This window comes from Cylas formicarius, unplaced genomic scaffold (assembly GCF_029955315.1).
Source record: "Cylas formicarius isolate icCylForm1 unplaced genomic scaffold, icCylForm1.1 PGA_scaffold_4__25_contigs__length_36172078, whole genome shotgun sequence".
Classification (NCBI taxonomy): Eukaryota; Metazoa; Arthropoda; class Insecta; order Coleoptera; family Brentidae; genus Cylas; species Cylas formicarius.
The window spans coordinates 28,760,129-28,777,501 of NW_026844334.1; the positions used below are offsets into that span (position 1 = coordinate 28,760,129).

General features: G+C 33.1%; 1 protein-coding gene across 1 annotated transcript in view; it reads right to left on the reverse strand.

Moving 5' to 3' along the window:
• Positions 1-17,128, reverse strand: part of LOC132701520 (protein fem-1 homolog CG6966) — a 77,011-nt gene extending 59,883 nt beyond the window's left edge. The window contains exon 1 of the mRNA XM_060669503.1: positions 16,945-17,128. Within this exon, the coding sequence (XP_060525486.1) occupies positions 16,945-17,004 (60 nt within the window). The 5' untranslated portion in view covers positions 17,005-17,128. The remainder of the gene's footprint in view (positions 1-16,944) is intronic.
• Between the last annotated feature and the right edge of the window lie 245 nt (positions 17,129-17,373).

A 17,373-nucleotide genomic window follows, 5' to 3' on the forward strand; every position in this document is an offset into this window, starting at 1 on the left:
ACCCGATTTCGGAAAAAATCTTTGATTGATTTTAAGGCAATATGTTTGCCAGAAATATTGCACTTGTATCTACGTTAGTCAGGCGCTGGTTGAACTTAATAAATACTATTATAAATTTTTCAAAGAAACTTCCACATGCTACTGTAATACTTTTTGCAAAACGTCTGGATTCCTCCTGCGTCCGTTTGTGCTGAGTCGAACTTGCTGAACTTTAAATCATCCTGCTGGCTTGATCAGAGCTTGACTGAAACTGGCCCGTATTATACTCTGTACCTGCTTATATATTGTTTGAGGGGGCGGCGCTAAATGAACACCGTCTCCAATGACTGATTCCCATATTGGTGACAGGTAGAGACCTAAGTCTCGGTTAAGATTGTTAGGTTGTTTATAGATTTCTATAGACTCTCGGATTTTTCGTTAGTGGAAGAATTGATTACATGCAAGAATTTTAGTTTTATAGAATAAAGTTTTATGTTCGGTTTCTTGATTGTGTTCGGCAACAGCTGATAAGTTTGTCTTACTCGTAAGGCTCTTTCGTATTCTTTGAGCCTAGTTGATATTTCTTGTCCGGTTTCTCCAATGTATTCTTTACCACATATGCATGGAATGCCGTAAACCCCTGGCATCTCAAATCGAATTTTATCTTTGACCGACCGGAGATATCGAGAGATTTTGGACAAGTGGTGAATCTGGTTCTTATACTTCTGCGCATCTGTCTCAGACTTATTAAATTGTAATTCACAAAAACAAAATAAATTTCTTATATCAAATAAAACGGTAAGTTGTTTTAATGTTTTTTTTTCATAGTTTACATTACTTTATTATTTGTTTTATAACATCATTTATTAATATTTTGTTACTTTTAAAATAAGAACTTTCGTAAGGAAGTTAAAAGTGCCGTAGCAACCGTGTTTCAGAAACTGTGGCGTAAAAACTTTTGAAATTTAATATGTTAGCTTTCTATTTTAAATGAAGATAATATGTTTTTGTTTGTAAATTTTAAAAATTAAATAAGAACGTATCTTTTAATTTAAAATATAGTTCACACACATCACAATGCAGCCCAAAAGTTATCGGTTGTCAACTCTCTTGTTTACAGAACCGTAAAACTATCTCAGCCCGAGTCACTGAACCCAGAATTAAAACATCTTACTTCTGCTCTTCTCTCTCTAATAATTTCCACATTAAAGATATTAAGTGTTCGATCAAAAAATACACTTCACCACAACCTTCCAATGGCAATGAGGCCGAAAGCAATTCTACACAATCCTACACACAACATTAAATTTCAAAGTTTTTACGCCACAGTTTTTGAAACACGGTTGCTACTGCAATATATATAGTTATGGCTAAACGATGTTCCTCGAGCCTGGCTGAAATCCTTCTGTTGGTCTGTCCCAAATACGTCAGGCTGCACGATCCGCATGCTACACTGTATACTCCTTGGTTTTCCAGAGTAATTTTTTGTTTTGGGTTTCTTAGGATTGCTCCGATGGTATGAGCAGGTTTGTATGCCGTTGATATGTCGTGTTTCCGTAATATTCGGCCGATTTTGTCAGTAACCCTCTTGAGGTCTGCAGGATTCCAGTCGGAGTTCAACGAGCGAACGGATGATATCCCGGAATATAGTGTCATCATATATATATATATATATATATATATATATATATATATATATATATATATATATATATATATATATATATATATATATATATATATATATATATATATATATATATATATATATATATATATATATATATATATATATATATATATATATATATATATATATATATATATATATATTATATATATATATATATATATATATAATTATTTAAGTGCGGACACGTACGAGTGACATGGACGCGCGGCCTCTGAAGATGCCAAGTGATATTTTGGCGAAACGTCAGGCGAATGATCCTACTCCAGGGTCAAACAACGAACGGATAAACACGCGGATTACCACCACTATATTAAATAGCAGTGGCGATATAGCACCTGTTTGTTTAAGTCAGGTTAGCTGAAATCGGGTTGACAAACCCTTTCAAAACATGCTACTAGATCTCTCCACGCATTTTCTTGCATCTGGGGGATTCAGTTCCGTCAAAGTTCTACTCAAAAAATCTAGCTTAAAGCCCATAAATAGGTTGTGTAGCTCTTGATTAAATTGCCAAAATTTGCCTAATCATAAATATCTGCAATGCAACGGTTCAGTATTATTAGTATGGTATTATAATACACTCCTTCCGCTTCCCAGGTAGTTAGTTGTTCTTCTCTCCAGATACATTCAACGGGAACTCCATCTTTGCCTGGTGCTTTGTTAGTCGTTATTTTCTGCACCACCCTCGTTACTTCGTCTATACGACATACTGTCTCCAGGCTGCCAGAATTTCTTCGGTACGAGAGATGATGGTGCCGTCCTCCCTTTTTAATAATTGTCCTGATCTTGGTCGGAAACCAGTTTTGACGTTATTGGCTTGTGATTTTATACTGGCTTAAGTTAGTGTCCATATCAGTTCTTTCCTCAAGCATTCTTATCTTTCGTCCGATAATTTTTATTGCCTGTCTTCGTTATTCCCTGTATTTGTTGATATTTTCTTTTGAAGGATCGTGCAGCATAACTACTCTGGCATTTCCCTTTTGACCGTTGAGTAACTTACATTCTCTATCGCTACGCCGGCAAGATATTTTTGGCATTTATTCGAAGTATGTGATTGTTTAAACTTTGTTGCGTTACAATGTATGAGTATCTGCTTTGTAATTTCTATTAAGTGATACTCTTAATGTAACTTTTCGCGCACTTATGTTACATTAGCACAATCTGAGACCCCAAAAACAATCTTTTCAGTATTAGTATTAACCAATATTTAATCCAAATATAAAAAAGTGAACAGAAATACGTCCAAATTTATTAAGCAGTCTTATTAATATTTGTGCGAACACTTCAAATGGTTCCCAATTAATTTTGGTTACAAACCAAGGCACAAAAATTGTTAATATCACAAAATTCAAACTGCAAAAAATAGTCTAATCCACTACTAAGTAAACACAATTACTTCGCCATTAGGTTAACCAATCCAATTTACAAAAAAAAATAACTCACCAGTGCAACTATTTTTCTTTTAACATCGCAAAAAGTTCTTGCTTTCAAAAAAGAATATATTAAAAAGTTTTACACAGTTAATTATTTAGTCATTTCCCAGTTTTATCGAATAACGTCTCCAGTCCAGTGATTCTCTTCACCAGAATAGGTACAAAAACTTCTAATTCATTCTAGGTTGGGCTTTACATTACAAGAAATTTCGACCAAAGTAGTTGTATAATGTCGTCCAAATGAACTTTGACTTATTCACCTAACTGAAACTTCCAAACAAGTTTGTTATTGCGTCTCCACAAATAACTTAACACACAACACAATAAACAGGTGTTGGTCGATCGGGTATGTACATTTAGGATTGGTCTCTGTTCTAACTTTAGCATTACACTGCCATCTTAAGAGTAGTTTTAAACTACTCTCCTACAAACCAACCAACACCTGCAAAAATTTTGCTTTGACATCGAAGGATTTTACAGCAGTCATAAAACACAAGTTTAATAGATAAATAGATAGAGTTCTAGAAGTATGCCGGTTATATTGCACAAACCTCTACGAACAAGAACAAAACGAAATACTGCCCAGTAACGAGGTGGATCAAGAACCGGACCGTTTGAACTTTAAAGTAGCGCAAGCTATTCGTTGTACGCCTCAACATCTGGTGGTTCTATTACAACAACTGTATAAAAACAGTACTTTAGATACACAGGTGTAAAGCAAGGGCATATTTTATCACCTTTACTATTCAAATATTAACAGTGAACAGACTATTAGAAAAGCCTTAGCAGTTGGGGAAGCGGCATAAATATGGACAGCAGGAAAATAAATAATATTCGCTATGCGAATGACACCACAAACGGCGAACAGGAAATGCGAAAACTTATCGAAGAGTGGAAAGAACAAGCATAGCTTAAAATTAAATTGACACAAAACAAAGCTAATGATAATAAACTGTACCAACAGGGCGCCAGCCATTGACGATATAAGTATAGTGGGCTCATACAAACAGAAATGGAATTGCATCTACCAAAATTAAATGGAGAATCTCCCTGACATAAACTGCTATGACTGCTGTTGAGGCTACTGAAAATTCCTTGGCATGCTCATAGAACCATTGTGTCAATACTAGAGGAGCTAAAAGTTAATTTAAGACTGTCAGTCGCAATGAGACAGCGAATTTTAAAGTTTTTTGGATACGAGAGCAGAAGGAAAGATGATAATCTAGAAAAAATAAGGATACAGACGAAAATCGAAAGTACGAGATCCAGGAGACGGTCTCCAATGGGATAAACCAAATGAAGCACTTGACGGGAAACTCGCTACAAAACTCATGAGATATATTCCAGAGGGATAAGTGGAGGGAAATCACAAATATAGTAACACAAGCCATAAGATCACGACGCTTCAACCAATGAGGTAAATACTAAAGAGAGAGAGTATTAACTAACTACCAAAACTAACCAACGATTGTTGAATATTATTTTTTATTCATGTAATTCAGTATATGCCATACGCTTAGTTGATCTTTTTTTGCTATTGAATAAACTCTCCTGTTCATTTGTTAGAGTGTAAGTGGTGTGTTTATGGTGTGAAGTATTATATACATGTTTGTATGTAGGACATAAAAACTTAATTTTTGAGTTTCATATTTATTCTATAGTTTCATCAGCTCTGAAGAAAATAACGTAAACATTTCGACCAAGGGATTTTTGGAAGTGAGAAATTTGAACTTGAACTTTTCTCTAGGACGGTTGTTGGAAATTTGATAAATTGATTTTTTTTTAAAGAAAAAAGGTATAGTTGTTTAATATCTACCGTTTAGTTTTAGATAAAACCAAACTTTAATGATTCTATACACGCGGGCTTCAAAAATCGGCATTATTCGTTTGCTAATCAATGACTTTGACTTAAAATGGCGGTGCGATTGTGGAAAAATAGAAAAAAGTGTGGTAAACGGTATTTGACTCTCGAGTTTATTTGGCACGAGCGGAGCGAGTTTTTAAATAACGAGGGACTTAAAAAGTTTACCAAAAGTGTTGCATAGTAGACTTTTTCTACGATCGTTAGTTAGGGGTACATTTTTGCAAAACAACACCAACACAATCACTGGCATGATCGTTCTAGTTGATAAACGCCAAAATTTAAACCATGCGGTAATTTCTGAAGTGTCTCGGATCCGTGGAAAACGAAACTGCCATGGTAAAATGACACTTACCACACGCTCGATCGGTGTATAATTATGTATTTTACAGAAGGGACTAAAAAAAGAATTTATAGAAAGGTTTTTGAATGAAATGCAATAAATTTTAAGCTTTAACAGCGAAATTTCTGAGATAGAACGAATTTATGTTTAGGAATTCGAAATGCTTGAAATATCAATGTATCCAACGAGTGTTCCTAGAGTGCACACTGGAAATCTCAATTAGTTTGTTGGATAAATATGCGGGTGTATTACATGTGATAATTTTGTAAGAAAATAATGATATGTGCGCAGTACAAAAATAAATCACAGGATGCATCACATATACATATTTTTCGTAGAACATTTAAAAAGTTTGTACAGATTGTGTCATAGAAAAGACAATGCGAAAGAACTAATAATTCACATAGCATTTTTTAAATATTTTTAAAAAGAAAACATCGGCTTACATAAATAATTTTCAATGCGTATAAAGCTCTGGGTAATAAGCAGTTGATATGTCTACGAAGCTGTAAGCAAGTTGTTAACTCAAATTTGCATAGTTGCACATACTTTTTCGAAAACTTTATAAAGAACCGGCAAGACACTAGGTCTCAGATCCGACAGGCTATCGGATAATGAGCTTTTGTTTCCATGCAACCAAAAAATGTTTCGCTCAATGCACCAGTTAATAATATGCAATGTAGGGACTATGTATCTGAGCATTGTGGATGAAATGTTGTTTGCATTAGACTTAAGTCATTTTATTGTTTCAGTAACTTTTTGCGTATTCGTCATGGTGAAATTAAATTGAGATTCACAAATTGTATTATTTAAGAGTATTTTACCTTTAGAAGTCTGAGCGTGGAAAGTCGAAAATAATTTGTTTCAGCGTGAGCCTTAACCTTAAAAGCGTTATGGAAAATTTAGCAACATTGTTCGATTCACCGCAACCGTGGTAATTGCTTTGCATTTTAGAAAATGCAACAGTTCGATCGGTGGTCCGATGGATGCAAGTGAAAGTAGCGTTACTCAATCGTAACGCCTATCACCCGAGGAATATTACGACCGGTCTGAATGTCCTGTAAACATATTCGACTGAAAATACCGGATATACGGGGGATTATTTAATTTAATTATTATTTTTTATTTAATAAAAATTATAAATAAATTTATTTAATGTCTAGCGTATTTAACCACAAGGTAGGTAGGTCGACTACCTCTTTGTTTACTTGCAACTCTATAGGGACCCTTGACAATCATCCTAAGTACAATATTACGCCTATGTAATAAGACCACTAAGTTTTACAGCTCAAAAATGATTTACCATTGTCTCGGATTAAGAACAAGAGCGTAGTGTTAAAACTTCGTCAAAGTGAAAGAAAATATGAAATAACCTAAATTACCTTATACCGCTATAACATATCAGTGAAAACTGAACAGCATACTGGATAACGTGTATTTGTTAAGTATATTCCTATAGAACAAACTATTTAATTTAATTACTTTTAGTTAAAAAGATTATTTAAACAAACTTTTTGACGCCACTCAAACGCACTACTGGAAACCCATTTAAAAATGTATTTACGTACTAATGAAATCTTTTCTAAAGCTTGATTTCAACTTTTTCGTCGGCTGTTCTCGAGTTTTATAATTCCTTGGAATTATATCGAGAGTTTTTAAGTATAGGCTTTGCGAATCAATAGATTTATTATTACATCATCTGGGCATTTCTTCTGGCACATCATTATCAATCAATTATCATCATCAATATATTTGCTTCTAGCACCTAGAAAAAATGAAGCTGATTTAAAAAAATAATCGACCCAAAACTCAAGTTCGGTTCTTGTTATAAAATCAAGGCTTTCTGGAAATGTCACAGTCAAAGATTACGTGCAATTTTAAAGTATATACCGTCTAGAGAATACTACTTTATGTTTAATTGCGTTCCAAGTGAGAATTCCATTTCGTTGTTAATAGTCCTAAATTCCGTAAAAGAAAACACGAGTTTTTTCTTTACGATAAATTAATGGGTGTATGTGGTTTTTCACATTTAGATTTTGGTCGACTGTAATTGTTTAATGTCAATATTAATTAATTATGTCACTGAAACTTGAAGACATTTCTTCAAAATCTACAATTAACTGCAAAAAAAATTATTAATTTTAAAGTTTTTACCAAAATGAAATGCTCAAATCGCAAATTGCTTTAGGATAAAACAAAATTATTTGATAAATGTTTAGTGCCAAACTAAATTAAATCGTGGTAAGAAAATTTCAGAGTTTTGTAATATGCTGTTGCAATATTTAATTATTTTAACTCTTTTATTTGTAGAGATAGAAAAAAGGAGTTTTTGTATGAATGTTTTATAGTTTTCCTTAACTTTTCCATATGAACAAAAACAAGAAATAATAAAAAAATGGTTTTTTCGTATAAAGTTATAATTTTTTAGTGGGACACCCTGTATATTATATCACAGAAAGAAAGGTCTTTTATTTATGTTATTAAAAATACATTGTTTGTCCACTTTACCTTCAAAGGATATTGAAATATTAAGCCTCAAACTTGATAAAATGTAGGAGTAAAAATTAAAAAAAGGTAAAATGTAAAAGTAAAAAATTGAGGTAAATAAATAAAATAAATTGAAAACAAATCCAAATTCGATCTTGTTTTATTGCAAAAAATGCCGTTAAATCCTTATAATAAAGATGAATAACTTGAAATTACACGTACCTATATTTTGTAAAAATAATAACATATCTCAAGCAAGAGAATACAGAGAATTGCGCCTGTGACCAAATATCTTAAGGGCAGGTTTCAAACATGGATTGGATGACGCGGGCCAGTTCTGTGGCCACCAAATAGTCCAGATTTGACTGGACTGGATACTTTTTTACGAGGTCCTCTTACAGAAAAGTCCATGCAGGGAGAAATAGAAACTTGGACGACGTAACGCAAAACATTTTACAATCAATGCACTCCCTAAACGCTCAGTTTTTAATAAAAGCCATTAATAAATTTCCATTTATAATATATTTTTTTGTATAGTATATAGTATATTGTTTACTGGTTATGATTTGCTTTCTATATGAGTAAAAGTGCTTCTTAATGTCACAAGTTCGCCAAATAATTCACGGCGACGTTTTTTGCCTAAGACAAGCGTCAAAATGTGACATGACATTACCGCATTCAAACAAAACCTATATTTTTGACAACAGAAAAAAAGATCTTTCTTTGTGTGAAATAATAAACTGGGTTTAACATTTAAAAAATATAAGTACATACAAAAAAATATTCTCATTATTTTTTGTTTTTGTTTGTATCAATTTCGAACCGTTAAAAAAAAAACTATAAAACTGTCATATAAAAAATTTTCATCAATCTCATCAAATAAAAAAGTTAGAGGGTGGCGAATTATAATGAAACAACCAGTATATCGAAAAGTTTTATAATATATTTAAGTAGGTTTTATTGCGGTAACGAAAATGAATACCTTGCTGTTAGAAAACTTATTTATGGTTTATAAGCATAACAACAACGTTTTATTTTAAAATAATAGAATAAAAACTAACATTTGGTCACCACAGGGGATGGATTGTCTTGTGTGTTGTGCAAAAACGTAACCGTTACCATTAGAAAACAAAAAATGTTAGTTGGGAAAGATTACAATTTAAAAAAACGAAGTACTTATACGTACATACCTCACGATTTTCAAAGGCGATTCGTTACTGCAGTACCGTAAAGACACACATTTTTTATATCGTCACATACAACACTTCGATATTTACGCGATTCTCTCATGCTCGCAAGAACAGAATCGTTCGGGTCAATAAATGCAAACCAACTTCGGCCAACGAAAAATTTCACTTCCTACATTTCACGGAACTGAACCGCCGAGATCCGTCGGTACCGCAGTCTCAAAACAGGGTTGTTGCGTAATATTGGGTTCGAATAGGTTGGTTCCAACAACGCAGGTTTCGCGAACAAGTTCAGTGAAATTGTGAGAGCTATAGGCTGTTTCAGAAAAAGGTAGAGTAATAAAAAGGGAAATTCGAAAATGAAATTGCGAAATGCAAAAAAAAGTTTTTTGTCTCCTGTATTTTTTTAATTATACTTTCCGAACAAAAAAATTAAATGTGATTTTATAACGTTTTGCGTCGTCCTACTTATGTAAGAAGAAATTGACAGAACTTTTTGACATCTGTTGAAGTTTCTAGATCATCTAATAATTCCAGAGTTCCGCACAGCCATGCAGTACTTATAATCGCTTGCCAGACTCAATTAGATTTATTACCGATGAAAGCAAAAAACTCAATAAAAAAATTATTATTGAGTAAAACAATATACTCCTTGGTTGTTTTTTTCATATTAACTGGAAGAACGTTTGAATGATTGGGTGTATAAGTGAAGGAAATTTATCTATTGATGCGTAAACCATAAATAAATAACTTTTTTTAAAACATTTTATTTAAACAATGTAACTAATAAAAATACAACAAATAAGCAAGACGCCGAAGGCAATACAAAAATGCGATAGTAAGTATTGAAATGTGCTGGGCACAACCATACATGTAATGCATGTCTGTTCTTAGACGGGTACACTTTCTAGACAAGGACGTAATTAATACTGAAAGTAGAAAATGTGGTCCAATTAGATGATCATTGATAATTCCTAACTAAACGCTAACGGCAAACTGATATTGAAGTCTACATTCTTCAGCTCATACCTAAGCGATCACAAGCGAAAGCATTGGAAAAAAGTGATCTTGGTAAAAGAGCTTGAAGCCTCTGTGGAAGGGATATAACTGTTATTCTTTTAATATCCCACCAAAATTCCTTTTTGCGAAACTCCAGATTCATGTAGCCTTTGATGAAGCCTAGTGAACAAGCTCTGGTAAGGAGGTCTATGATTAGGACATTTCTGCATAAGTGTAATTTTTGATTAAATTAGTGGTAATTTGTATTCAAACTAAGTCAGCAACGTCATTTTTTTTATCTAATAATTTTATAAGTATATCTGGATCTGGATATATATATATATATATATATATATATATATATATATATATATATATATATATATATATATATATATATATATATATATATAAACTGGCTCTATACTTGCTTATATACTGTTTGAAGGGGCGGCGCTAAAGCAGGGGTACGAACATTGTCTCTGATGACTGCTCCCAAATTAGTGAAAGGTAAAGACTTGAGTCGCGGTTAAGATTGTTTGGTTGCTTATAGATTTATATAGATTCTCGGATTTTTCTTTGGAAGAATGGATTACAAGAATTTTAGTTTTATCGAATAAGATTTAAAAAAAAACGTTAAAACCAGATAGCAATTGCTTACTTTGCCGATAGGTGGCATTTTCTGACAATGACAGATTTTTGAAAAAATACTCAATGCAACGATTTGACTTAATCTTAATACCGCTTAGCGTCCAAAATGATAAATTAGCGTAAAAAAATTACTTTAGAATTTACGTTTACGTAGAAACATGAAATGCAAAAAATATTTTTTTGCTTTTATAATAATAATAATACTTCCGTAATATTTTATTGTTTTATCTATTTTCGTTTTTAAGAAAAAAAAATTAAAACATTAAGTTTCCGACATATGTGTAACTGTGAGGAAGTCTGCCAGGAGGTCTTTTTTTGTTGGGTTTCTCATCTGTTGCCCATTCTATCTACATGATCTCCCCGGAATCGTCGTCTTACCCTTCCGAGCCGTACCACATCCTGTATTTGGAGTTCTTCGCGTCAGTCTTACTCCTTTAAGAGTGCTTAATATTATATTATAATATATATATATATATATATAATGTTTTTTTAAGATACCTCCAAATAAGGACACTGAGGAAAAAAAGTTGAATACAAAAAGTGTTTGACCCTAAGTATATATTTATAGTATTTATATATATACCGTTGTTCCAGGACAATAACCAACTTTTTTTTTGCGGGAATGCTATGAATATTTTTAAACATATGTTTCTGCGGCCTGAGCATGTATAATTCAATATGTTTGGAGGCATTTATTGAGTGCTTATCTCGTCTACATGTGGTTTCCATTTTTTTTTGTATTTGATCTTTTCACTTAGATCATATATGCTTTCACTTCTTCTTTGGCCTTTCCTCATACAGCCTTTAACTTTTAAAAATTGTATTTTTATTTTCAACTTTTATTTCCATTTTTAATGCAATGCAGGTCTTTACCTGTTACCAATATGGGAATCAGTCATCCGAGACGGTGTTTGTGCCCCTCATTTAGCTCCGCCCCCCTCAAACGATATATAAGCAGTTACAGAGTAAAATGCGAGCCGGTTTCAGTCAAGCTCTGAAAAAGTCAACAAGATGATGGCGAAACGATAGCAAGTTCGACTTAGCAAAAACCGATGTAGGAGGAATCCAGAAGTTTTGTAAAAAGTATTTCATTAATTTGTGGAAGTTTCTTTGAAAAATTAATTCGCTTTAATATTTGCATTGCATTAAAAATGGAAATAGAAGTGGAAAATAAAAACAAAATTTTAAAAAATTAAAAGCTGTATGAGAAAAGACCAAAGAAGAAATGAAAGCATATATGACCTAAATGAAAAGATCAAATATAAAAAAAAATGGAAACGACATGTAGACGGGATGAGCACTGAAGGAATGCCTCCAAAGATATTGAATTATACATGCTCAGGCCGCAGAAACGGAGGCAGACCGCGGAAAAAATGGGCACCGTAACAGGCATTAATGCCTAGTAGCTGATGTGAAGATGGTGATGGCCATGATCTCTTGTCCGGGTTCGGGATCGGCAGAATGAAAGCAGAGCTACTCAGGCGCAATTCTTGATCACTGAGAGCAAGGTCCGAATCTATAAGGCAACTGTGAAATCAAACACTGTAGAAAAATGGACAGAAAAGACCAAAAAAAGAACATAAGCCGAATAGGCTCGGGAGAGTAAGAAGACGATAGATAATATCAAAACAGATGTGCAAATTTTTTTAAAGCAAATTTATCATTTTGGATGCTAAATGATATTAAGATTAGGTTACATCGTTGCATTGAGTATTTTTTCAAAAATTTTATTTTTTGCCATTGTCAGAAAATGACGCCTGGTGGCAAAGTAAGCAATTGCAATCTGGTGTTACCGTTTTTTTAAATCTTATTCGATAAAACTAAAATTCTTGTCATCCATTCTTCCAAAGAAAAATCCGAGAATCTATAGAAATCTATAAGCAACCAAACACTCTTAACCGCGACTCAGGTCTTTACCTTTCACCAATTTTGGAGCAGTCATCTGAGGCAATGTTCATGCCCCTGCTTTAGGGCCGCCCCCTCAAACAATATATAATTCTATGACGACATAAAAAACAGTGGATACAAAAAGGAATTTTGATGGGATATTAAAACAATAACAGTTATATCCATTCCACAGAGGGTTCAAGCTTTTTTACCAAGATCACTTTTTTCCAATGCTTTCGCCTGTGATCGCTTTTGAGTTCAAAAATTTTCGTACGAAACTTGTTTCTCAATGCAATTCAAAACTCTCACAGGTATGTATAAACTGAAAATAATGTTTTCCGTTAGCATTTGGTTAGGAATGATAATATATTTTAGCCACAGATAGGTGAAAGCATTAAATATTACCCACTATTTTTCCGCATAAAATGGAAAAGTTTATTTTTTTTAAAAACTACTCAAAATTAAGGGAATTACTATTAGAAATATTCATAGCATCCCAATAAAAAAAATAAAGTTGGTTACTATCCTGGCACAACGGAACAGCCTGTATACATAAAAATACTATAAATAAAATATATACTTGGGATCAAACACTTTTTGTATTTAACTTCTTTCCTTCATCTTAAATGGACCATCCCGTACATATTGAGAGTTTAGCCTCTACTATTATTGGCACCAGCCACTGTATCATTGACCCAAAGAACCTCTTTTTGATGCTACAATAGTGTTTCTTGCTGTGTAATAATATCGTGTATCGTGTCAAGTCGTAGTCCAAATGGAGCAAAAGCAATAAAAAACAGTGTAAAAATCTCTTGCAAATGCTACTTAAAAGTTAGTTAAGAACATACCAGATTATGTCGTTAAATAACTGAGCGTCGAACTAGGTATCGTAAATACCACAAATTTGTGTTATGCCACGGAAGTGCACTGACTCACTTGCAACAAAATTTGTCGTTTTATATATTCAAACCCGATATCTCAAAACAAGAACTTGCACCTTAGGTCCCAATTCATATACATAGGCAGGCTTTTGTCTATTTGCGATATCAATGACACTTTTGTAAAGGTGTCACAAACAATAACAAAAGTGAGGTCAGTTACGCAATAGATTATTCTGAACTGCATAAAATATTTATTTTATATTTTAATGATGCTGTCTGTTTCTGATAATAGTTTCTGTTATATGTTTTAGTAATCAAGATTTTTTGGTTAGTTAGTGTAGTATATAGGAATTAAATATTAACATATGTTAAAACCAGAAATCAGAAATTATTTCTTTGAACTACTAAGTTACGCGGTGATCTTTGCATCAAAACTAACAATCCCTAAAATTTGGGTCAATTTCAAAGTTAATTTTCTTCTTCAGAAACCATACTATGAAAAATAATTTTATGTAAATTTAAGTTTTATGAACGCACACAAAGTTTCAACAAACACACAGTTTCAGTGTTTGTCGTTTTATCAGTTATTAAATGAAATTCGGTATTTAAAGTCAAATGAATACGTTTGCCAGATTTGTACTGCATGACAAGGGCATATTGAGACATTGGATTGGCATCCACGCAGTCCAAAACCCAAGGGGATCAAATAATCATTAGCATCAACATCCTGCCTCCTAGAAATATAGACCGACTAATATCGATCAAGCATAAATTAAAATTCTGGTCTCGCGTCTGGTTCAAAGTATGAGTCGTCAACATCAATCGGTTACAAGAAGTGATAATACTGTAGGTTGTTACGTTTGACAGAATAGTTTAATAAAAAAAAATGCTGAGAAAAGATGGGACATTGTCTTACGCAGAAACCGAATAGTGTTGATGAGAATTCCCACACGATGTGACCATGAGTATAAAATTGGTTTTTCTTCTCAAACTCTGTACATGCCCAAAACTTATATTTAAATAAAAACTTTTTATGTAATATCGTTTCTAAAGAATTAAGCTATAACATTAAAATTGAACCAAATTTTACGGGTGATGACGCAAAAAGAAAGGGGAAACCACCTACCAAATTTGAATAATTTTTTCCAATATATGTTTCGGTATATATAGTATATTCCCCAAATATTTCCCCGCATTTCTCACTTTTTAAGCTTTTTGAATCCATCTCCTTTGATTTCCTGCGCTCAAAAGGACCTTTCGAATAAGCTAAACCTAACAGGGTAAGAACATTAACTGGATAGACCATTTTCATAATATTGACAAGACTACTTTTTAATACAGGCCAATAAAATTAAGTAAAAAAAATAATTTTATATATAATATTTTGTTCTAAATGCGTGTAATCTGAGTTTGCACCATCCCAGATGGTGAGCTTAACTTTAGGTCCAAGGAAATCACATCTGTCTGAGGTGACGAAGAACCGTTGACCTGCTGAAATGAGAACTTCAGGATCTGCATTTTCATTATGAAAAATCGTGTAATGGTGTGTTTTTTTCAAGAAGCTTGACAAACTTCAACTTCCCTTAGTGATAAAATGCAGAGGTTGCACCACATCCACTGATTGCATGTAGCATCAGAATATTCTGTTTCACAACGGACAAGAAGTTCCAGTATACTTGGGAAAGTAGAAGGTGTTCCGAGAGGTTCCTTTTCCGGGTTTCATGAAGTAAATGGTATATGAATTTGGTGCTTTGCCGGTTAATGGAATTAATAAATCGGTAAATCCTACCCGATTATCATGACCGTCGCAAAGTTATCTGTCAACTGAATGGCTGTGTTGACAATTATTGTATCAACATCCTCTTTTTTTTCGTTTTTAACATTAGATTTCGGATATTTTACTTAACCGAATTAATTCCTCAAAATATATTAATCTGATTGGCCTAATAAGCTCAAAATGAAAGAGAGGGAGATGTAAGCCGTTTTAATCTATTTGAAGCGGATTTGGTAAAGGTGGTATATTTTGAAAATATAATGTTTCAAAATTATTCATCAATTTTAAAAAATGAAAACTTATTCATCCATTTTAAAAAATCAAACGGAGCAACTCCGTGGGGAAGAAGTAAAAGTAGTCGCTCTGGAACTTATTTTTGAATTTTGTCTAAAAGCACTTTCAATGTTGTGCTTAAAGCGCATTTCTAATTTAGTGGACAATTTATGAATTAGTAAGATGCTTGCTTCAAGTTGTTTGATTTGATTTGATTGTTTTACTTCTGTAGACGCACGTTTTGGAACACCAGGTATTAGACTTACGTACGAAATAAACCATTAACACATTTTAATTTATTTGGAGTGCAGGTTTTAATATTTTCCCCAAAATCGTTTCCGACTTTATTGAAAGTTACTTATACTCTATGCGAGCTCGTATCATAGAAAAAAGATATAACCATTTAAATTTCGACTTGACAGAGCAAAATATTTCCACATATTTACTCGTATTTCCTCACATTTTAGCATGGTTCCTAGGGGTGGTCTCTCACTCGCACAAAAACCAGCACTCAGTTGACTAAAAAATATGATATAAATTTAAAGACAGTCTTAAACTTTTACAGCAACGAAATTGACCTTTTTGGCATTGTTGAATTAATTTATACGACGCCTTAGGTTACGTCAATTACGTTACAAAATGAAAATAAATTTAAACAAAAAAAATAAAAGTATATCTTGGATCAAAAAATGTTCAAAAAGGTACCCATTCAATTCAACAGATTTACGAAACACATTACTTACTTAACTTTTCCCTTACTTCTAGAATACATTAATATTACTGTCCCTAACGAACTGTAGTGACATGAATGGTTTAATATCTATCAACTAATCGAGTAAATTGTCCAGGTGTGTATTTGAAAAAACAAATAACTAGAATGATTAAACATAGGAAACGTTTTTCAAGATCTCTATACACGGAACTAATCAAGAAAACGGGGTTTTTAAGACTTCTTGCGTACATAACTATGCCATAATTTAATGGAAGCTCAATCTCGAACTCTCATTCTAAGTATCTCGAATATCCCAGTGATATACGTGTCAAATTTGGGGAACCCGTTCATTTTCTTCCTTTTTTTATTTTGGATTTATTTCACGTCTTTTTTGGTGCTTCAGAAAAATATCAGTCCCATTTTAGCAAACTAGGACGCAATTTGAACCTCCTAGCCTTTGAACGGCGGTATTTCACATCGTTTTGAACAAAAAATCATTGGGCAAGTATTTAAACACTTAAACCAGTATTTAGAAATAGGTATGGACTTAGAACATAACATTTGAATTTAAACAAGGTAGATGTACTGCTTATTTCACCTTATCACTTAGGGTACAGAAACTATAGCCCTCTTACGAATAATAAATTGTCTTTTCTATCTGCTGAATGGCTTCCAATAACAAATTAGCACTTCAAAGCCATCCGAATTCGAACAGGTATTCAAAACCGAATAAATATTTAACAACTCTCAGGTATTTCTACCGCTGACAAGCTTTGTAACTGCTTACCTTCAGTCTATTTAGGTTGCCATCGCGGGCTGCATTGTACACTACACTTTTATAATCCATCTTTCGATATACCAATCTCGGCACTAGCAACAACTAAAACAGACCCATTTCGCAACTTCGTACGCGTTGCCGACAATGCACTAGTACCGCTAAATGATGAATTCCAAACAACAAAGTTAACAAAATCAACCTTGAAGTGAGACAGCTGACAAACGAGCGGCATTGCCGCGTTTTCAATTTTTCTGCCGGCGCTCTTCGGCCAGTCGAAAAACGATTACGGCAAATCTAAGATAAAAATTAAAAACGAAATCAAACAGATGCTAATTTATCGCATTGGCAATATTTGATCAAACAACCAAGACCATCAGTATCAGTTTTGGTGCAGAAAAGTAATAAGCAATTTTACAATTGGAGCCCTCTATGTGCGCA